This window comes from Simochromis diagramma, unplaced genomic scaffold, assembly GCF_900408965.1.
Source record: "Simochromis diagramma unplaced genomic scaffold, fSimDia1.1 OVJJ01000802.1, whole genome shotgun sequence".
In the NCBI taxonomy this organism is placed as follows: domain Eukaryota; kingdom Metazoa; phylum Chordata; class Actinopteri; order Cichliformes; family Cichlidae; genus Simochromis; species Simochromis diagramma.
The window spans coordinates 12,723,472-12,745,609 of NW_024387492.1; the positions used below are offsets into that span (position 1 = coordinate 12,723,472).

Consider the following 22,138-nt stretch of genomic DNA (forward strand, 5'->3'; position numbering starts at 1 on the left):
TATAATTATCAAACAAAGTTATGCCACTGATCAAATTAAATTATCTTGTAACCGAAGTGGCATGTGATAAAGGGCAAATGTTAACTCTATTTAACACTCGATTAGTACGTTTCCGCTTGATCTCTCTTCAGCACCACGGCCAGAGACAGTCTAGTCAAAGAAATAAGCAGCAATCTCACTCAGGGTTCAAACAACCAGCAGTGATTTAGCACTTCAGGTATTTTTTGCTGAATTCGGCAGATAAAGAAAACACTGTAAAGCTTATACACCGCTCTAAATGGCCATGCACCGTGCACAAGCGATGTGATGTCAGCAGGATAGCTTTGCACTGATTCCCCCCCCCCCCCCCCCCCCCCTCCTCCTTTGCACCCCAGTGGGATATGTGGGCCCACTTTGTGTTTTGTCATTCGTGACTTCCCTTTCAGAAGCTCTTTTAGGGGGTTTCAAGCATCAACCTTCCGACAATTTTCACCATCATTCCAGAAATGTGGGAGGAGTGGAATGAAAGGAATTAAAATTGGCAGAACAGCAAATCCGTAATATCGACAGAAGCTGCTGAAAGGCACGAATATTTAACCTATGCAAATAACTCCACTTTAGACTTGAAAGCCTTCCAGCAACAGACTGTTCTCAAGTGCGAGCCATCCTCCGAAGTGAAGGTGTGTGCGTCATACACACAAAGACTCCACCGCTGGTTAAATTTCACGGGGAAAGACATCCAATATCTGCTGAGCATATCGCGTTTCTATCTGATTAACGGGTTCAAAACAGCCTCTATCCTATGCTATGCATTGCACCGAGAAGATGGATATCTGCCGCTCTTGCGTATAGGCCTGTGCTATTGATTTAACACTACATGCACCTTATCAGCATCCGCCCCAAATGGGCAGTTCTTCATGGGCCAGTGCATCAGCTGGAGGTATAGGTAGAACGGCGCACAGCCGCCCAGAAAGGGTGGAGGTCCCATTTAATCCCCACGGAGATGTGAAAGGAGCTCTTTGATGGGCGCCACCAGAGTCCAAGCCTGGATGAACACAGTTATTGTGTGGCTCGAGTGAGTGAATGGCTGGCCTGTGCGCGCGTATGTGTATGTTTGTGCGCGAGTGTGTGGTTAAAGGGGGGGACTCTAAAATAAAATTCGCTGGAATATTTATTCATGGCCTTACAGTGTATGACCTTGGCATGCTTTTTTTTTTCAACCTTCACAAATGTCACTGAAATGTTCTTGAAGTGCACTCACATCGCCGTTTATTGTTCTTTTTATTAGACTGTAAAAATCGTAGTAAATCATGAGCAAATGTGTAGATAAATAAAGGATACTGACACCTACACCCGCCTTTTGTTGAAGTGCGACTCTATTGTACTTTACAAGAATTGCCAAATCCCCAAAACAAATACACGCACATGCATTTAATAGTGACGAGTGGGCTTTTTTCAGCTAAAGGATCCGCGAATTAATTTACATGGGCTCAAGTAGGTGGTGTGAACACTGACTTTGAGCGTGTGTTGGTTTGCGTGGGTCTGCACACCAGCCCTCTGCAGTGTGAGAATATCAAAGAGAATGGCACTCGTGATGCTACCATCTGGACCATTAGCATAATTATGGAGAAATTCCGGGTTTCCATATAAGTCAGCAGAGCTTCACACAGCATGAAAGGAATGCTTATTGAGCTCCGAGAGAAGACATCAACTGACAGGCACGCTGTTTTCCTTTTAAAATTAAAGCGCCCTCTGGCCTAATACTAAGGCGTTGCAAATGCGTTAAGTCCTCAGGTACCTCCTCACTCAATGCATGCAAATTAATGCAGCAAGAAATGATTGCGACTTAATTTTCTAATCAAGAATCTAAATAATATTTTAAGCCCGAACACAGGGAATGCATGGGCAAACATACAATTTTCACTGCACTAGATTAATGCTTTCTGTGTTGATCTTGATCTTCGTTTTCAATTAGATGTCTCAGGTTAACACCCTTTTTCACTTCCCTGAAAGCCGCTCAGGTGGAGATAACTGTGTGTGAACCAGTTATAAAAGGGGAAAGGAGATGGGAATATCAAATAATTGCCACATTATGATGTTAAATGACTCTTGCTCCTTTAGCTTGTTGTGACTAATAGGAAAATACCCTTGTGCCATTTGGGAAATGTACTTTCTTCCATCTATGATCAAACCTTGTCATTTTTGAAGAAGACCACAAATTAGATGAGTTTATACACACCCACTCGCTTGTAACCCGTGGAGGGATCCATATGAGCTGGCTGGTGTGTTTATTCAAACGCCATTCATGCACTGAGTAATGCAAAGGGGACTTTATGCAAAGGAGAGATAACCACTGCTGAAAGCCCTCTGTCATTCTCTCTCTCTTTCTCTCTCTCTCTCCCTCGCTTTCTCTCTCCCCCTCTCGCTCTCTCCCGGGCAGGCATAGTGGTGGAAAGATAGCATTGGCGCAGAGAGGGGAAACCATGGAAACGAGAAGCTGATGCACTTTGAATGGTAAGACCTTGAAAGAGAAGACATTCATTCAGTTTAGTAGCCCAGCACTAAAGACTCATCTCTACAGCATTATTTTGAAGACCCCAAGTTATTTTAACATGGTTGGCTCCAGAAAGGCAACAATGGTCTCAATTCATCAGCACATTGTTCCGTGATGACTGTAACTAACACTTTGGTGAGCCACACAAGGGCCCCTACAAGGAACACATACTCTTTCTTCATTGGAACTCACAAAGATGATTTGAACCTGTTCTTTTTTTTGTCAGCGACAGTAGCACTGAGTTCGCAGTGTACTGTGTTTACATTTCCCATTTGTGGCCACTTCCTTTGAGCGCGGGGAAGGCAGCCCTGGTCTATATGTCTTGAGCAGTATTGTCAATGAGGTGGGATCTCAGTGGGGAATACATTCTTCAGAGGCGACAATTAGTCAAGTGAGACAGTAATTAGGACCTCTCTGCACACTGTCACTTCCAGTTAGTGCTGATGGATGCCCACAAATCCCCCCCCACGGCAACTAGACTCAGGCAGACTTACTTCTGGTACTGCGCTCTGACTTTATAATGTGACAGCCATCTGTAACTTCTATCTGCCATATTACTTTCAATAATGGCATGGTAATTTACTCAGTGCAACTATAGTTGAGAACTATGGTCAATTTGTGCCCGTTGTGGTAATGTGCCATGATAGATCGTCACAAATAACTAAATGCTCTGTACCCTGTAGAATAACTAATGGTACAGCAGCTCAGAATAATTTGAAAATCAAATTTGTACTCATCCTCCACTCTATTCAATACCTTTATAGAAACTAAAATTAATGCACCCTAATGAAGTTAGACTGCATGAATTTTCATGCAGTTAGACTGTGTGAGTAGTGCCTTCATGAATTATATATTGTATGCTCAATTTTTGCTCAAAATATTTTAAATAGGCAGCGTTAATTAAATTTTGATTCCATTAAACTGAACTGCACACAGAGCAGTGATCCTGACATTAGCCCGTCTGCCCTGTTGGGTGCACTTCATGAAGGTGATGCGCACCCTAAGGTGTTCAATTTCAGTCGCAGTTTCGTTAGAATAGGAGACAAAACTGCTGCATGACTAGTTTAACTTTAGAGCATGATCATTTAAAAATGTTATTGTTCAAACTGTCTGGCAAAAACCTGGGAGGCAAGCTTCTATTTGCAGGTGATTGATTGCAAAGGTAGGCAATTTCATAAGTAGCATATGCCATGCATAATATATAATAAACTATTTAATTTAATAAGCTGATAATCATGTAAGGATTATATGAAGTGCAAAATCAGTTGTCAAAGGTATCATGTAACAACATAAACAACTGCCAAAGCTATTTGTATGAAGCTAGATAACATTTGTAAACAAAAGCACACAGCACTTGGATTATAACCCAAAGGCTTGATGATATATTTGAGCCTATTTAAGACACAATTTTATTGTGCAAGTACTGAAGCTAAAACCAAGTAACATTTAATGTCCAATTATGAGTCATATTACATATTATCTGTGAGTCAACATTAAAGTTATTTCATTATTGGTTAGTCCATCTCCTTAGTTAGTCATAGTAGGTGCTGCAGTGTAGCAGACAGTGCCACTGCCCAGTCAGGTTATTATACGCAGGCCATTTAGCGTCTTATTTTGTAACCACTGGACCCCAAAACTGTCTTGGTATAGTATGGATACTTGACTATCTTAGGTGAGAATAGTGGTTCTGTTATTAAATTGATAAAAGAAGCTAACAGCCTAACAATATTTGTAGACGTGGCAAATTGAAGAAAAAATCAAGTGTCTAATCGATGTGTTAGGTCACCACATGCCACCACCACAGTTTAGGTAGAGCTTCACAGGAGGAATAGAATACCATTTTTCTAAGTCACTGGTGTTTCTATGAAGGTGGTGGAGAGAGGGCTGTCTAACATGTCTGTCCGAAATCACCCTTAAAGCTTTTCACTGAGCTGAGACCTGATGAGGGTGAAGACCACAGCATACGATTCACATCATTTTCCAACTCATCAAACCCTTCTGTTACTCCCCCTCTTATCCTATGAATGAGCACTGTGTCATCCTAGTACAGACCCCTCTTATCAGAATGGAAATGTTTCCTTTCAGGATGAAGGTGATCACTCAGAACAACTTTGTACTGAGTGACTAGTGGACCCCAAACATGTCAGCACGGTGCTCCCTCCAGCATAACAGAATAAGTGAATCACCTCACTGTGGGTTTTAAGCACTCAGGCTTTCCCTTGAATTTGTTACCCGTCCATAAATGCTGAATTACCAGGCACAAAATGGTAGTCTGTGTTAGAAGTTACCTTAATGATGGTGTGATCAATAATAATTATTTGGTGCTGTTCAACCTTAAAAGTAGTTTGAAGAAATGTCAAATACCCAATAAGCACCGAGTGCACCACTCTTAAAGAGTCCTGGTAGAGGTTAAGAAACACATTATCTGGGTCCTTTCGGCTGCGCCCTTATTTCCCAAGGGGTCGCCACAGTGGATGGATATGCATATTTGATTTGGCACAGATGCCTTTCCTGACACAGCTCTCCCATTTATCCAAACTTGGGATTGGCACAAGGAGTATAGTAGCTTAAATCCTCTGAATCTTGGTTTGTGTGTCATTCTGGTCTCAAACCAGAGACGAGACAAAGCGTAAGGTGAATCTGTTAACCACCACCCCAAGAAACCCATTAGAATGAAAGTCACAATATCTAAGAGCTGCTGTTGCTGAAATATAAACAATAAACAGATATTTTAAAATATAAGCTCCATTTCTGCATTTGTTTTTCTCAGTTCTGGTGTATGATGCTATGTTTTGAATCATGCATTTTTTTCTATTTATTGATTTATTTTTACAGTGGTTCAAATGCAATGATTTAAACAGTGCTTTTGTAGTAATGCAGTCCTACCATATTAGTGCATTTATACTGCAATGTAAAATGACAGTCGTAATCAATAGAGGTTATTGCCACAGTAATTTCAGCCTCTACACCTCCATTGTGATTGTAACCTTGATTTTCACAATATGGGTCTTTTATAGAGAAGATGACTTAAGATAAGAAAAAGCGCAGGTGTAATCAGAAATATTAACAGAAACATTTTTGTTTAGCTCAGCAGCTCCGGGGCTGTGCTCTCATGCACACTGGTTCACAGTCATGGCCTACTGAGTCACTTAATTGTGACTGAGGCATTATAAATGTTCTTACATTTATGTAAGAACATGCTGGTGAATGTGTACATTATATTTTGAGTTACTTTAAAAGAAATTTTAAAGTAACTCAAAATATAATGTACACATTCACCAGCATACATTCACTGTGGTGTATACATCTAACAGTCACTTTATTAGGTACACCATGGTAGTACTGGGTTGGACCTCTTTTTGCCTTCAGATGTTTTTTTTTATTTGGGGCTTTGATTTTTTTTATATAGATTATACAAAGATGCTGGAAACATTCCTCAGAGATTTTGCTCCATATTGATATTATAACATCACAAAGTTACTGCAGATGTGTCGACTACACATCCAGGATGTCAATCTTCCCATTCTACCACATCCCAAATGTGTTCTAGTGGATTGAGATCTGATGACTGCGGAGACGATCTGAGTACCAGTGTCATTTTGAGATGATTCCCACTGTGGTTATAAAGGGAAAGACATCTTCAGCAGCAATCGTCAGGTAGGTTATGGTGTATAAACAATGCTCATTTTGTACTAAGTGTGCCAAGAAAATATCCCCAACTCCATTACATCAACACTAGTACCTTGAACCATTGAGAAAAGGCAGGATGGAGCCATCCTTTCACATAGTTTACATCAAATTCTGACCCTACCATCTAAATGTTGCTGTAGAAATCAAGACTCATCAGACCAAGCAATGGTTTTCCAATCTTCTGTTGGCCAGTTTTGGTGAGTCAGTGTGAATTGTATTCTCAGTTTCCTGTTCTTAGCTGACAGGAACAGCACCCAGTGTTCACTTTCTGCTCCAAGGTTTGATGTTTTTAGCTCTTCTTAATGCTTTGGTTGTAATGAATGGTTATTTGAGTTACTGTTGCCTTCTTATTAGCTCCAAGCAGCCTGGCCATTCTCCACTGACCTTTGACATCATCAGGACATTTTCTCACAGAAAACTGCTACTCGCTGGATAGGTTCTCTTTTTCACACCACTCTCTGGCTGTGTGGAACAATCCCAGTAGATCAGCAGTTTTTATAATACTTAGACCAGCCTGTCTAACACTATCAAGCATGTCCCATTCACAGTTAATTAAATCCCAGTTCATTCTAATGCTCAGCTCCTTCCTTCAGAAGATCCTCTTGACCATGTCTACATGCCCGAATCCACTGAGCCGGTTCCACGTTTGATTAGATGTTTGGATTAATGAGCACCTGACTGTAGTCTTCCAGTGCACACCCAGTTTTGAATCATATGTGCCTGATTAGACCTTTAAAGAGGCTTAAAACATAATATGTTAAATATAACTCTAGATCCATATGCTTCACATGTTTATTTATTTTTTTAATAAAACATCATAAGTGCAGAACAGATTCATCAAGGCTATACTAATGAAACATTATAGTTCATATTGCCATAGAGATTTAATATCCATTGAAACATTACAGATTATGATTCATTGTGCCACTTAAAATGAATGCTTCATTAATAACTCAAATACAGTTTATTTAACACAATTTTGGTTTGAAATATTGGTCTGAAAGGTTTGTAGCAGTTGTAGTCAGCTTGGATTCATCCCATAATTAGTGGAAAAGATGCCCCACTTTTTCCAGAGCAAGAAAGTCCAAATGTCCACAGAAAATTCTCAGACTTCTCCTGCTGCATAATCCACCTCTATCCATCCTTGTGCTCACCATGGACTGTTTTTTAATGTATCATTGTGGTAATATTTATGGTTCTCAGCTGAAATTCCTCACACAGTAGCCTCTATCCGACCACAAACAATTGTAAATGAATAAATATTTTCCTTTTTAAAATTGATTTTGTATGAGTTGTTTATATCTTGTCAGGAAAAATAAATCCTTTCTGTGCGCTGTGGTTTCAGATCTTAGGGAGAGAAAAAAAATCATGCATATTCACAGACACACGCGCGCACCCACAGCAGTGAGCCTGGCTGATTGGATGGTGGATGGCTGGAGTTGTTATTATATAGCATCCAGCAGAGTCTGGTTTGCAGGATAAGGACATCCTTACAGGGCATTTCTCAGTGTGAACGATGAGGAAACAGCCCCCTGTGTGAGCGAGTGGTTGTGTGTGCATATGCATGTGTGTGAGAGAGAGAGAGATAGTGAGAGCCAGTGAGGAAAGTTTGAAAGAGAGGAACAGACAGAATGTGGACAGATGCATCTGTCTGCCTACACATTTTGGCTTTCAAATAGAAATCTTGGCAATGCTTGCAAAAAGTGACTTTCCCTATTGGGCTAGCCAGTGCCAAGGGTTTGCCTGCAGAGAAGGAGACTGGAGAATATGAGAGGAACTCATAAGGCTTTGCATTCTGTTACAGGAAAGCCTCCAATAAACTTCCCTTTCTCCAAAGACATCTCCATCTCTGATGCCCATGAATGGGTGTAAGTGGAGGGCCTTTCAAAGCCAAATGTGATAGTGTAAACAAAGATTGGACACACATTGGTGATTTGTGTGCATCTGGGCCTTTGTTAATGGGCTCTCTTGGTGCCTAGTCGTAACTCATTGGGGAGTGGTGTAATTCTTGCCATTTTATAAGCCATTGACAAAAGAGACACGGAAACCACCCATGAACATGAATGCCACCAAGCTAACATTATGTCACCACATAATATAAATCTGTTTCATGCCATAGGGTGTGATGCGGGGGAAAAAAATAACTTTTACAAAGACCGTTTGCTGTCTTAAAGATACTGCAGTGAAAGTTGGGTAACAATGCATCTATTTCCTCATTAGAAATCAGCTTACACACCAGAATTTTTCTTTTTTTTTTCAGCGAAGGGTTATGACAGGCAAACACTTCTGGCATGTTTTGACTTCCACCTCAGTAATGCAATCCACTCTGCGTCCTTAAAGTTCCTGGGATCAGCTGTTGCCGCTGGGGATGAGAAAGCCCAGCAGTCGCCTGAGACACCCAGGATCAGAAACTCCAAACAGGGATAACACGCTCTCAGCATTCAATGTTTTTAATCAAGGGATCAGCTACTGTGACTGGAAACAAAATGTCCCAGACAGCTATCACGTCGGAGTTGCCAGCAGGCAAAAGCTGGCACGACTAATATGGCTTGTCAGAGTGAAAATAGCCTGGTATTGTTCGCACCTTACGTGGAGGTACAGGCATAACGCTTTTGTCTTGTTCATCTCTCAGGAGTCATGCTCTAATAGCTTTTCAGGCTCATATTGCTTTGGTGAGAGGGATTTAAAGTTGGGGTCTGACATCCCAAGGAGTCTAGGGATGGAGGCAGAGCTATTCATTTATACATAATTCAGGACTAATCAAATTTACACCGCCATGAATGTGATAAATTTGTGTCTTTAAATTAAATGCTATTTGACAGATGGATTTGGGAATTATCAAATTGCCTGGTTAAGGATTTATTAAAAATAACTCAACGTACATGGACTGCCTTGTACAGCTAAAGTGTTTTCATGGGTTGCCAAGACTGCAGCTATACCAAAATATATTAGACAAATAAACAGAAATTCTAAATAGTGTAACAAATTGGTCTTTAAATACAAGCTCCGGCTGTTAGGTGATTGCAAAGAGCTGTTCTAGATTTAAGGATGCTGAGATGCTTTCAGATGCATTAAATGTTGCTATTTTCAGTCCCAAACTCTTGCGGTTAGTGAGAAAAAGACATTTCTGATGAGGACAAATATGATGTCTTGTTTCTGTCACATAAGCTTTGATATTCAATATGTATGATATAAATGACTGCACTTTTTATGGTCGATTTCTAACACAGAATCCATTTTTTATTGCATTAAAAATAAATCTACTTCTGGCATAATAAGTATCATTTCAGCATATTCAAATAGTCCATTTTCACCTCCTTCTACAAATATTTTGAGTGGTTTTAATAGGCAAATGGGTGTTATTGAGGTCATCAGTATTTACAGCTCTGCACTAAGCCCACTCTTCACAAAAATGCTGTTATCCAAGCCTCTGTAAATGCAGGGAAAAATCTGGATATGGACCAGTAGCTGGAGTGTGTGGAAGCACGGAGGAGGGTTTGAGCTCATTTATGTCCTTGCTCTTCTGGAAACGATGAAACGAGGCTGGTCCTAAACTGGGTGAGGTCATTTCCTTTCCTTTCCTTTCCTTTCCTTTCCTTTCCTTTCCTTTCCTTTCCTTTCCTTTCCTTTCCTTTCCTTTCCTTTCCTTTCCTCTCCTCTCCTCTCCTCCATTAATCATGTCTGCACACATGAAAATGAGCTTAACCCTTTACCCTGTGCATTGCTCTACTTCCACTCAAGGACACCTTGCAAGCAGCTCTCTGCACAAATGTTCTTCCTCTACTTTTAACTAAAAACACTTTTCATTCTTGAGCCAGCTTGCCTTAGCAATGGAAACATATAGAACTGAGCTCCATCCTCTCTTGTTAAGCCTGTCAGTCTTTGCTGTGAAGCCTCATAACAATTAACACTGCTGTAAATCCTTTTGTCAAATGCCTAATGAAAAAAAAAAAAGAAATTAAAGGACTTATCCTTACCCCTTGAGTCTAACATAATTTTAATGACAGCTAAACTAAAGTATATGAATGAATGTTGGGTATATAATATATAAGCTCATGGAAAAGAGGAGCGCAGAGAGAAAGAGTGAGACGATAGGAAAGAAGACTAGGGCACAGAGGGATAGAAAGAGAGAGGGAGAAGTAGGAAGAGAATACACAAAGAAGAGAGAGGAAGGAAAAAGAAAATGAGCTTGGTTCCCTTTGTGGCACAGAGCTTCACCACTTAATCATCCCCTGGTCTATAAATAGGCCTTCACAGCCATGGAATATTGGTAGATTAATGGAAGAGAATGGAACGCCATAGTGCTGCAAAGCTTCAACACTTATGTTGCACTTCAGTAATGCAAATTTCATTTTATTTTGCCACCAGTGTCAGAATTTTTCCTCTTTAGTTTTATCATGAGAAGTTGAGAGGAAAAATTTAACAGATTGCATCCGTCCTTCTCGGTTGTTTTTTTCTTTCTTTTTCGTCTTTTGATATGTTGCCTATTTCAACACAGTCTTCAGCCTTCTGGAAGACAGGCGTTCATGCTCAAAGCCAAATGGCACCAAGTACAGAACTGTTGATGCAATGCAAACATGCAAGCATTAGCAAAACCCTCCAAAGAACAGATTCGTTTCCAAGAGCAGACTGTGGAAAAGTTCCTTATTTTATATTCCGTACAGTGCCCTGCAGTTTCTTTTCAGCACCTATCACAAGTGCTCATCTCCCGAGGAATTGTTGGCGGTGTTATGGAATCACCTTGTATCTCCCTGCTCTCCTTAGTGCCTGTGTGTATGTGTGTGCATGTATATAAGTATCTGTGTGCCTATATGTGTACATTCTGGGTTTGCAGGGGGTTATGTGCACGTATAGGCTTGCATCAAGAATACTTGATTTTAAAGGAAATGTGGCGAAGGCCTTATGTAGGTCAGCGAGAAAGGGAAGCTGTAAATACACTAATCCTGCACTAAAAAAACAAACTGTCTTTTTTTCTATAAATAGACATTAGTTCTACCTGTGTGTTTGCTTGTTAGTGTTGCCAATTATTTTGATATAAAATTCAGATTTACTGAGTTGCGCTTTTCCACATTTTCACTTTCCTGTCAAACAACACAGCATGCGTATCACATTAGTCCCCACCATCTGCTGAAAACATATACTGTACATCTGCATAACTCACATCAAGTCATAGCTTCATGTAAGCTCAAGAGAAGAAACCGACTTGCTGTTCATTAGTGGTTTTATTCGTTTTAGTATTTTGGTTCATTAGTCAAACAATGTCATGCTTTCATAATCACTGAAAAGAAAAGAAAGTTAAAGCAGAAAAACTTCCTCCTGTACCACTGAAAACATTTGCGTACATATTTAATACTAAATCTTCATTTTTAGCTGCTTTTGTGTCGTTCACATCGCCATGGTCGCTTCAGTGAAACAAGATCATCTTTAATTTAGCAACACCTGTGCTTTTGCAACGCCGCTAAGTGAAGATGTCTGCGAAGGGGGCCCATTACAAATTCTTCCCGATATTACGCCCAGTAAAAAATGAATTATTAAACAAAAGAAATAGCAGAGGAAAATTAAAGTGATATGAAGAGGAACTTCTTTTCTCCCCACAATTCTAAGCGTGGTGGACTCGATCGGGGCTCAGTTGTTACATGGGCATCCAAAGCGAACTTTGTAGTCACTGCACTTGCCAGTAGTCTGGTCCTTATTGCGGCAAACAAATCCGTCAGTTGGATTGTACCTGAAAAAAATGAGCACAAAGTAAGCTACAACTATGCTTAATGTTTTTATTTTATTTTATTATTATGTTGATAATAATCTAAAACAGGAACTTGTGTTTATTGTACAAAGACATACATATTTAGTTAGTAAGTCTAATTTGCCCACCATAAAATAATTAAAGTGCACAGAGTAAAGCAGAGTAAAGATGTATGGTTAAATGTACTTTGTATTCTCTAGCACTTTACTCCACAGTCAATAAGACTGGTAAAGTAATATGTAAATGTCAGTTCATTTCCACTGTTTAATGAGGCATGTTGGTTAAACCATACTTACTTTTGTTGTTGCAGTTGTCTTTTTTTTAAATGATAAAAATAGATGACCTGGTTTCGCAATAGTGCTGTTGGCAGGTCCAATAAAAATGAATTTTACTCATCAAAATGTCTTGTGTAATTTGTTTTTTATAAGTGTAAATGTGAAATGTCTCAAACATCCTATTTAAATAAAATAAAATAATCACATGTAAATCATTTCCTGTCATGTATTACTTTTTCTTTCTCATAACACACATATTGTTCTAGTCAAACCCAGTAATACAAGAATGAATTTTGACATTATTTTGACATCCCTCAGGAAAAATGATCACCCTTACAAATATAACTGAATTCCCATTCGTTGTTTAAGAAATATCTTCAGGCAGAACATATCTAAAATTTGGAAACTTGAGGCAAGAGGCGTTGTTGCTGAACACTGTGTTTGATCATTGGGTTGTTTGTACTACACGTGAAGCTTTTATTGTTTTCTTAGGAGGCAGCTTACATGTAAAAGGTCTCCCCTGTGTAGATGGCTGGGGTCATCGTGTCAGTGGTAACAGCGTCCACATACAGAGGGTTGTCACAAATTTTGTTTTGTTTCTTCAGTTCACTTAAAACCTCCCAGTCTCCTGTTGTACCAGGATCATCGCGATTAAACCAGCTGGTCCAACACACTGCAGCGAGTAAATACAGACAAAGCATGCCTGTTAGAAAACTACAGAACCAAAGCAACATTTTAAATGACTGTCTATACTTTATGCAATAAAAAAAAGCAAGAAATCAGTTTGCATTAGGAGCTTAATATTCCACATGCAGAATGTAGTGATACCTCCTCTTTCACAAAAGGGGGGATAGCAGCTGAAACGAACACGATAATCGTTGCACTTCTTATTGTTGATCTGGTCTTTGTTTCTGCAGATGAATCCTGAAGTTATGTCATTTCTAAAAAAGAAAAAAGAAAAGAAGGAGACCAGCATGACATTGACTAAGAGCAGCCTAATGGCTGTAACCACTTAAGTGTATTTGCATTTTTTAGACATGTTAATGCATGGTTAAAGGCATGGCAATCAAACTCTGTCAGCCCATCTGTCTGTCTGTTGATTTGTCACCACTGTGGTACAGGCTGCAATATCTCCAAAACACTGGATGGATTGCTGTGGCATATGGTTCATGTCACACTTTGGTGAATCCTCAAACTGTGTCCAACTTAAACAGTGAAGATGCAAATGCTGCCAATTCCATAGAATATATCACTCACACACACTTTTTCACATATTTTTTCTTGTACTGTTCTTACTTGTAAATCACGTCCCCTGCTGCAGCCACAGTGAGCCCAGATAGAGTCTTGGCTTCGATAGCTGCTGGTCTAGGGCAGATCTTTCCAGGGTTCTCTTTGCGGAGCCTGCAAAGAGTTTCCCAGTCTCCAGATGCAGAAGGGTCGTCTCTATCGAACCATTCTGTCCAGCATCCTGGAAAAGGGTCAAATTCAGATAATTTAGCAACTTTGAAAGCTTTTCTGTAAATGTTTTCATTTGACTAAGACAAATTGTGAATGTTAAAAAAGATGGCTGTGATGTACAGTGGTGTGAAAAAGTATTAGGTTTCAGATCATCAAAGAAACTTAAATATTAGACAAAGATAACATAAGTAAACACAAAATGCAGTTTCTAAATGAAGGTGTTTATGATTTAAGGGAAATAAATCCAGACCTACATGGCTCTGTGTGAAAACGTGATTGCCCCCTAAACCTAATAACTGGTTGGGCCAACCTTTAGCAGCAAAAACTGGAATCAAGAGTAGAGGGATTTTGGACCAATCATCTTTGCATAATTGTTGCAATTTTGCCACATTGTAGGGTTTTCAAGCATGAAACAGCTTTTTAAGGTCATACCACAGCATCTCCTTCGGATTCAGGTCCGGACTTTGATTAGGCCGCTCCAAAATCTTCATTTTGTTTTTCTTAAGCTGTCATCAATGTGCTCTTAGAGTAATTTTGGTCACTCTTGGGAAGCTTTACCGTTGTTCCAAGTTTTCTCATTTTGTATATAATGGCTGCTACTTTGGTTCACTGGAGTCCCAAAGCCTTACTTTCTCCTTTAATCACTGAAATCCTCATTTAAAAACTGAATTTCATATTAACTTTGGTTATCTTTGTCTAATATTAAAAATTGTTTGATGATCTGAAATATGTAAGTGTGAAAAACATGCAAAACACTAGGAAATCAGGGGGGCAAACACTTTTTCACACTGTAACTGCAAATGAGAAAATAAAATGTGATCTCCTTACGAATGTTGGTGGGATAGTAGCAGGGCTTTACTGAAATGCAGAAAATGAAGAAACAGCAGAAAGTGAGACTTTAAAAATTGCACAAACTGATCAATTAAAATGCATCGATTGTTTTTCAAATACAATGAATTCGATACTTTAGATGGTGAGAAAATGAGAGTTAATACTGTGTGATTACCAAAAAAAAAAGAGGAAAGTCCTATTTTATCAGGAAACTGATAAAAAGGATAAAATAGCTACTCCTGTGTGACAAATGAAACATTAAATTTTCCACCTTAGGAACTTAGAAACTTCACTTCACTTTGGGTTATATTAAAGTGAAGGGTCTTCTTTTGTTCCTTAAAATCAGACAGACACTCAGTAGGTTGCTTTCTAGTAAATATAAATGTTATAATGTTATTTTATTTGTGATGGTGTACAGTGCTGATGTCTTTGTGTACCTGTCAAAGTTATTTAATTAAATGCATTTAATTTAATTAAATACACCTTAAAAGATAAGATAAGATAAGATAAGATAAAATAAGATAAGATAAGAAAAAATCTGAATTTCCACTGTCACGTCAACACATTTAACACATAATCCAGTAAACAGTTTAATGTGCATTTATCTTATGAGCTTTAGCAACCAATTAAAAAATGTAGAATATAGATGTAAATGTATAGACTAATACATCATCATTTTGGGGGCATTGTTTGACATCACAATATAAGCAAATATTTCTCTCATTTCAAAGTATGCCACTGACTACACGTTGGGTGTGACACATAGTGAAGGGTCTCACCATTTTCATCCTTTTCTTCCTTTGAACTAGATTCACTGGAGTCCTGCTGTTTCCTTTCTAAACATAAGAAGAATAACAGTCCTTACAGTTTATGGAGTTCCAAGACGTTACAAAGTTCTTCCACCGTGATTAAAATACACCACACTGTATGTGATACTGATACACAGTGTTGAAGGCTCTTACCGTCCTTTTCTTCCTTTGAACTAGATTCACTGGAGTCCTGCAATTTGCTTCCTATTAAGTGGAATAATGTTGTACTTTGTTACAGTGTACAATTCTTGTCAAATTTGAATAATTTTACAAGAAGATGCAAAGCTCTTCAACAGAGACCGAAGATATACACATTTTACATGGTGTTAATCAAGTTATAATGAAGGATCTCACCATTTTTATCTTTTTGTTTCTTAGAACTGGAGCCACTTGACTTTTCTAGTTAAAATGAATATAAAGATCTTTTGTGATTGTGTACAGTTCTGGGAGTTTACAAAATTGTCAAAATTTAATACATTTACAAGAAGTTGAAAAGTTCTTCAGCACAGTTTATGTACATACACGTTTGTGACATAAATCAAGTTGTAATGAAGGATCTGACCTTTTTTTATCCTTTTGGTCCTTAGGACTGGAGTCAGTGGAGTTTTCTAGTAAATATAGTAAGAAAATGATGTCTGTTGTGATTGTGCACAGTGATTGTGCAAAATTGTCAAAAATGAGTAACTTTTACTAAACTCTTCTGCAGTGATTGAAATGATACACACTGTACTGGCATTAATCAAATTCTCATTAAGGATCTACCTTTTTTATCCTTTTGGTCCTTAGGACTGGTTTGAGGGGAGTTTTCTAGTAAATATAATCAAAAAATGATTTCTGTTGTGATTGTGCACAGTTATGATGGCACAGCTGTCAAAACTGAATAACTTTACAAAATGCTACGAAGCTCTTCTGCAGTGATTGAAATAATACGGATTTTGTGTGACACTAATCATATTACAATGAAGGATCTACCTTTTTTATCCTTTGGATCCTTAGGACTAGATCCACTGGGAGCCTGCTGGTCGCTTCCTAGTAAGAAGAATAATGTTGTGATGTTGTACAGTTCTACCAGTGACTGAAATAATACACACTGTATTGACATTAATGAAATTTTTATGAAGGATCTCAATATTTCTATTTTTACAGTTCTGCCAATTTAGGTAATTTTCAAAAATGAGCAACTTTACACGAAGATATAACAGCTTTTCAGCACCGACTGAAAATATCCATATTTTATGTGACATTCATTAGGTTGTAATGAAGGATCTCACCATTTTTATCCTTTTGGTCTTTAGGACTGGAGTCCGTGGAGTTTTCTAGTAAATATAATCAAAAAATGATGTCTGTTGTGATTGTGCACAGTTATGACGGCGCAGCTGTCAAAACTGAATAACTTTACAAAATGCTACAAAGCTCTTCTGCAGTGATTGAAATAATACGCATTTTATGTGACATTAATCATATTGCAATACCTTTTTTATCCTTTGGGTCCTTAGGACTGGAGCCACTGGGAGCCTGCTGGTCGCTTCCTAGTAAGAAGAATAATGTTGTGATTTTGACTGAAATAATACACACTGTATTGACATTAATGAAATTGTTATGAAAGATCGAACTATTTCTATTGTTTTTTGTGACTGTATACAGTTCTGCCAGTTGACATAATTGCCAAAAAACAACTTTACAAGAAGATACAAAGCTCTTCAGAAGAAAATATACACCTTTTATGTACATACATAAAACTAATTACAACATTATTCAAGTTGTAATGAAGGATCTCACCATTTTTATCCTTTGGGTTCTTAGAACTGGAGCCACTGGAAGCCTGATTTTCAGAATAATGTTGTATTTTTGTAATTGCCAACACTTTTGAGATATTATAGTCTTGTCAGAAGCTATTAACTTTAGAAGTAGATACAAAGTTCTTCATCTGAGACTGAAATGACATACATTGTATGTAACATTAATCAACTTGTGATGAAGGATGTTACTATTTTAAGATTGTCAAATCTGAATATACAAGTAACATGTTACAATGTTTTTCTACATTAGCTAAGATACAGGACATTGGTCATGAAATGTAGCACCCTACTGTGAAGGGTCTTACCATTTTTATCTTTTTGTTTTTCAGAGCTGGGCGCACTGTCCACCTTGTATGTGTTTTCTGGTAAACACAATCATAACATTTTGTTTTGCTAATAATGCTTTAATTGCATATTTTTTGATTAAATGCACTGCTTATGAATTGCAGAATTGTTAAAATTTAATAGTTATTGAGAACAACCCACCAAAAAGTAATCCCGCAGTAATGGCAACAACCAACTGCAAGAAAAAATAGAAAAATAAATATGTTGGAATCACATAAAACTGCATTCTGCTTATACATATTATCTTGAATGTATAAAATCAATTCTGATAATGTTGGGAAATTCTGTAAAATGTAACTGAAACCGGAATACAATGATTTGCAAATTTCATAAACTGACACTTTATTCTCAGTAGAACATTAAAAACATTTAAACTGAGTCATTTTGCTATTTCATGAAATATATCAGTGTGGTGGTGGTGTGGTCCCTGGCTCAGCTGCAAGGGAGGAGTGGTGCAGTGAGCTCAAGGGGGCGGCACCGGGAGGCAGGTGAGCCACAGGCGATTGTCTGATGACGGTGTCTCTTTTCCGTGTCTCTATAGTGAAGGCAGAGTCGAGCGGGGAGGAGGAGAGAGCTAGACTGAAACGGACTGCCTTCTTTGTGTGCATAACTCTCAATAAAAAACAATAACAGTGTACAGAACCATCGTTTCTGGCGTGTACTTCTACAGTCAGATAATTTTAAATCTCCCACATCTGGAAAAGCACCATCAGTGCTGAAAGCTGTGAACAGGTTTTAGAGCAACATGTGCTCCCATCCATATTATGTTTCTTTTGGTCAAGGCCTTACATATTTCACCAAGACAATATTAAAGTTGAAGTGTATAGATGCTGAACTTGTTTCCCTGCAGTCCAGAACTTTTACTATTTGATACTATTTTAAATCAGCCACTAATAAGTTTAAACTTATTTCACGTATTTTATATTGTGAATAAAATGTTAGTTTGCAAAATTTGCAAATCATATCATTCTGTTTTTATTTAGATTTTATGCAGAATCCCAACATTTTCGGAATTCAGCTTGTAATGTGAAAACATGTGTATTACAGAACAAAAGGAAATTCAATTTTAATTGAACTTAAAATGTATTTAAAGTTATACATTACCAGTCGCATCATGATTGTAGAGGAACCTTAAAACAAAATGACAATGAGATCAATATTTTAGTTTTTAATACAGTGATGTGAAAAAGTGTTTGCCCCCTTCCTGATTTTCCAGTCTTTTGCATATTTTTCACACTTACATGTTTCAGATCCTCAAACTAATTTTAATATTAGACAAAGATATCCCAAGATAATTCTGTTTTTAAATTATGATTTCAGTGATTAAGGGAGAAACGTTATCCAAACCTACCTTTTCCTTTATGAAAAAGTAAGTGCCCCTCTTGTTAAATGATGAATTAACCATATTTTTTGAAAAGCTGAGTTCATTTTAAGCAAACACACTCAGGCCTGATTACTGGCCGACAGTGTTGGGTAAGTTACTTTAAATTAGTAACTTAGTTACATTACTAGTTACTTATATAAAAAAGTAACTCAGTTACTTCAAGTTACTCGTTATTTTCAAAGTAACTATTTACTAGGGAAAGTAACTTTGGTTTTACTCAGACTTCTCTTGTTAATGTGTTGCTTCCGTAACTGGATACCCAGCAAGATTGCCAGTCTTCTAGCTTGCTTACTTGCCACAAGTGCACTGTGCCACCTACCAATAGAAAGTAAAAAAATAATGTGCATATTTCCACGAGAGAAATCCCACGCCTTGACTGTCATTGACCGCCGCCATGATTCTAGCCTACGTCACAGCGTCATGTGCGCTTTTTACATCTAACACGAAAACTGCAGTCGTGGTGCTTTTGATTGTACTCAGAACTCGGAAATTCTGCCTTCCGAATAGGAAGATGTAGGTAACACCAGACTGCAGATGAGCTGCATACACGGCTGGACTGGGGCAAAAAATCGGCCTCCCCTTTCCCTCATCTACCTGCTGGTCTCCACCACTTGCTAATGTTACTGAATCTGTGGAAGCTCCGTGATAGCCACCGAAAGAAGTAACGAATAACGACCCTATCTAAATCCCAGTAACAATTAACGCGTTCTTGATTTTGGCATAATAACTAGTTACCGTGCTCGTTACCACAATAATAACGTAGTTACTGTAGTCCCTACATTGCTGGCTGACCTGTTGAATCAAGAAATCACTTAAATAGTAGCTGTCTGACAAAGTGAAGCAGGCTAAAAGATCTCAGAAAGCAACACATTTTGCCAGGATTTAAAGAAACACTTGAGAAACAAAGTCACTGACATCTATCAGTCTAGGTTTACAAAGCTATTTGTAAGGCTTTGGGACTCCAGTGAACCAAAGTGAGAGCCATTATACACCAATGGAGTAAATCTGGAACAGTGGTGAAGCTTTCCAGGTTTGACTGGCTTACCAAAGTTACTCCAAGAGCACATCAACAACTCATCCAAGAGGTCACAAAACAACCCAGAAAACATTAAAGAACCTCAGGATTCACATGTCTCAGTTAAGATCAGACTTCATGATTCAACAATAAGAAAAGGAATGAGCAAAAATGGGAGATTTCTAGGAGAAAACCTCTGCTGACCAAAAATAACTCAAAGGCTCATCTCACAATTGCCAAAAACATCTCCCCAAGACATCTGGTAAAACATTCTTTTATGCAGACGAGATAGAAGTTGAACTTTTTGGAAGGTTTGAGTCCTGTTACATCTGGTATAAAAACTAACAGCGTTGCAGACAAGGAACATCATACCAACAGTAAAATATGGTCATGGTAGTGTGTTGGCCTGGGGCTGTTTTGCTTCCTCGGGACCTGGAAGACTTGGTGTGGTAAATGGAATCAAGAATTCTGCTGTCTACCAAAACATCCCGAAGGAGAATGTCCAGTCCAGTTTTTGACCTCAAGCTGAAGCGCACTTGGTTTTTCCAGCAGGGCAATGTTCCAAAACACACCAGCAAGTCCACCTCTGAATGACTTAAGAAAAACCAAATGAAGACTTACTCAGTGACCTAGTCAAGGTCCTGACCTGAATCCCATGGAGATGCTGTGGCATGACCATAAAAAGGTGTTTCATGCTTGTAAACCCTCCAATGTGGCTGGATTACAAAAATTATGCAAAAATGAATGGACAGGGGAAAAACAATTTTTCACACCACTGTATATCGATTGAAGTTAGCTGTATTAAAAACATAATGCCACATCAAAATGCTACTAAATTATAGTACTACGTATATTAAATGTATTTTTTGCAAGGTTTCTTAAGTATTGTTTTAAATATAAGTACCAAGAAGCATCACGCTCAAAACCAAACAAATTTAAAAGAGAAAATCCTTTACCCTGCCAAACCAGAAGAGACCCAGGACAGGGGTTCTCAGTCGTCAGTTTGTTTGTATGAAGTACTGTTTGGCTAAATGAGCAACCTTTCTGACAGCTTCTCCTCTTATATACGGCCCACAATCAGGAACATATCTAGTTACCTGTAGGGGTAAAGAAAACCACTTGCTGCAATTATGTCATCCAGAACACACCAAGGAAACTAATTCTCAAATGTAATTTGAGAATATTTGCCAATAGTCATTTCACTTATTTCCTTATTCCATAAATCCCAATAGAAGGGAATTAGAATATATTGGTTAGAGGTCGACAGCTTCACCATTCTTCTCATAGTCATGTTAAAACAAATTTTGCTGCTGTTTCATGTAGACAAATTCAAGGGGGTTTAAGCATCGTATATTGTAAAAAACAAAGTAACGTAGGCTCAAATTCACATAACCTAAGTGCCATTGATTAATAATTAACTGTTTGCTATTTTTAAAATGTCATAACTATCCTCCGTTATAGATAGAACGTTTTATTTACCTTCTTGTCCTTTGGAGAAGGTTGTGTGGCATCTGAAACTGCACAGCTGCACTGAATCCCATAATCCAGACAGAAATTTGGCTCACTCTTACAGTTAAAGGCAGCTGTCATGCTATCTTTGCAAATATAAAAGGATGATTCAGGTGCAAGTGGCTGATAGGAATTTGTGCATAGCACCTGTACCCTAAGTCAGAAGCAGTAATAGTGTTATTTTGGATACAGTTTCACTGTTGTGGGTATTTAAGGTTGGTAATCTTTCTCAGGAACCGTGTGGGAACATTAAGTTTTATTCTAAATGAGGTTAAACTAAACTGTTTTGGAAAGCTCTCCCATGTACTCCAAGTGCATTCCCCAGATTTACGTCAAACTAGCCTAGCTGTTTATGAAATTATACTGAGCAAGCCAACAAAGTTGAACAATTTGAGAGATATTAAGGACAATCTAACTTTCATTTTTTCATACAAAACTAGCTGTGGCTAAAGTTGCAGATCTAAAAGCAATTCAACAAGTTAAAAGATTTGATGCTGAAAGAATCCACATAGGCTGAAGGAAATGCGTAAGAAATTATTTTATTTAGATTTGTGGCAAGCGACACATTATGCGCTATTAATATGAAATATTGTTAATGCAGAACTCTCTTGCTTAAAAAATGAAAATAAAAGTTGCAGAAAAAGGAACACACATGATATTTTCATCATGTCACAAATCATTAAGTTCTTCTACAAGATAATTATTAAGATGGATGTTCTTCACATTTATGTGATAATCTCTAAGTTG

General features: G+C 38.1%; 1 protein-coding gene across 1 annotated transcript; it reads right to left on the reverse strand.

The window, feature by feature from the left end:
* Positions 1 to 8,427: 8,427 nt before the first annotated feature.
* On the reverse strand, positions 8,428 to 19,263 carry LOC120725545 (cartilage intermediate layer protein 1-like). The gene is made up of 5 exons (XM_040018559.1): positions 19,237 to 19,263; positions 13,538 to 13,776; positions 13,070 to 13,182; positions 12,746 to 12,914; positions 8,428 to 11,948 (listed from the first exon to the last, which is right to left on the reverse strand). The coding sequence occupies exons 1-5, from the start codon at positions 19,261 to 19,263 to the stop codon at positions 11,849 to 11,851; spliced, it is 648 nt and encodes a 215-aa protein (XP_039874493.1). The 3' UTR covers positions 8,428 to 11,848.
* Positions 19,264 to 22,138: the final 2,875 nt, after the last annotated feature.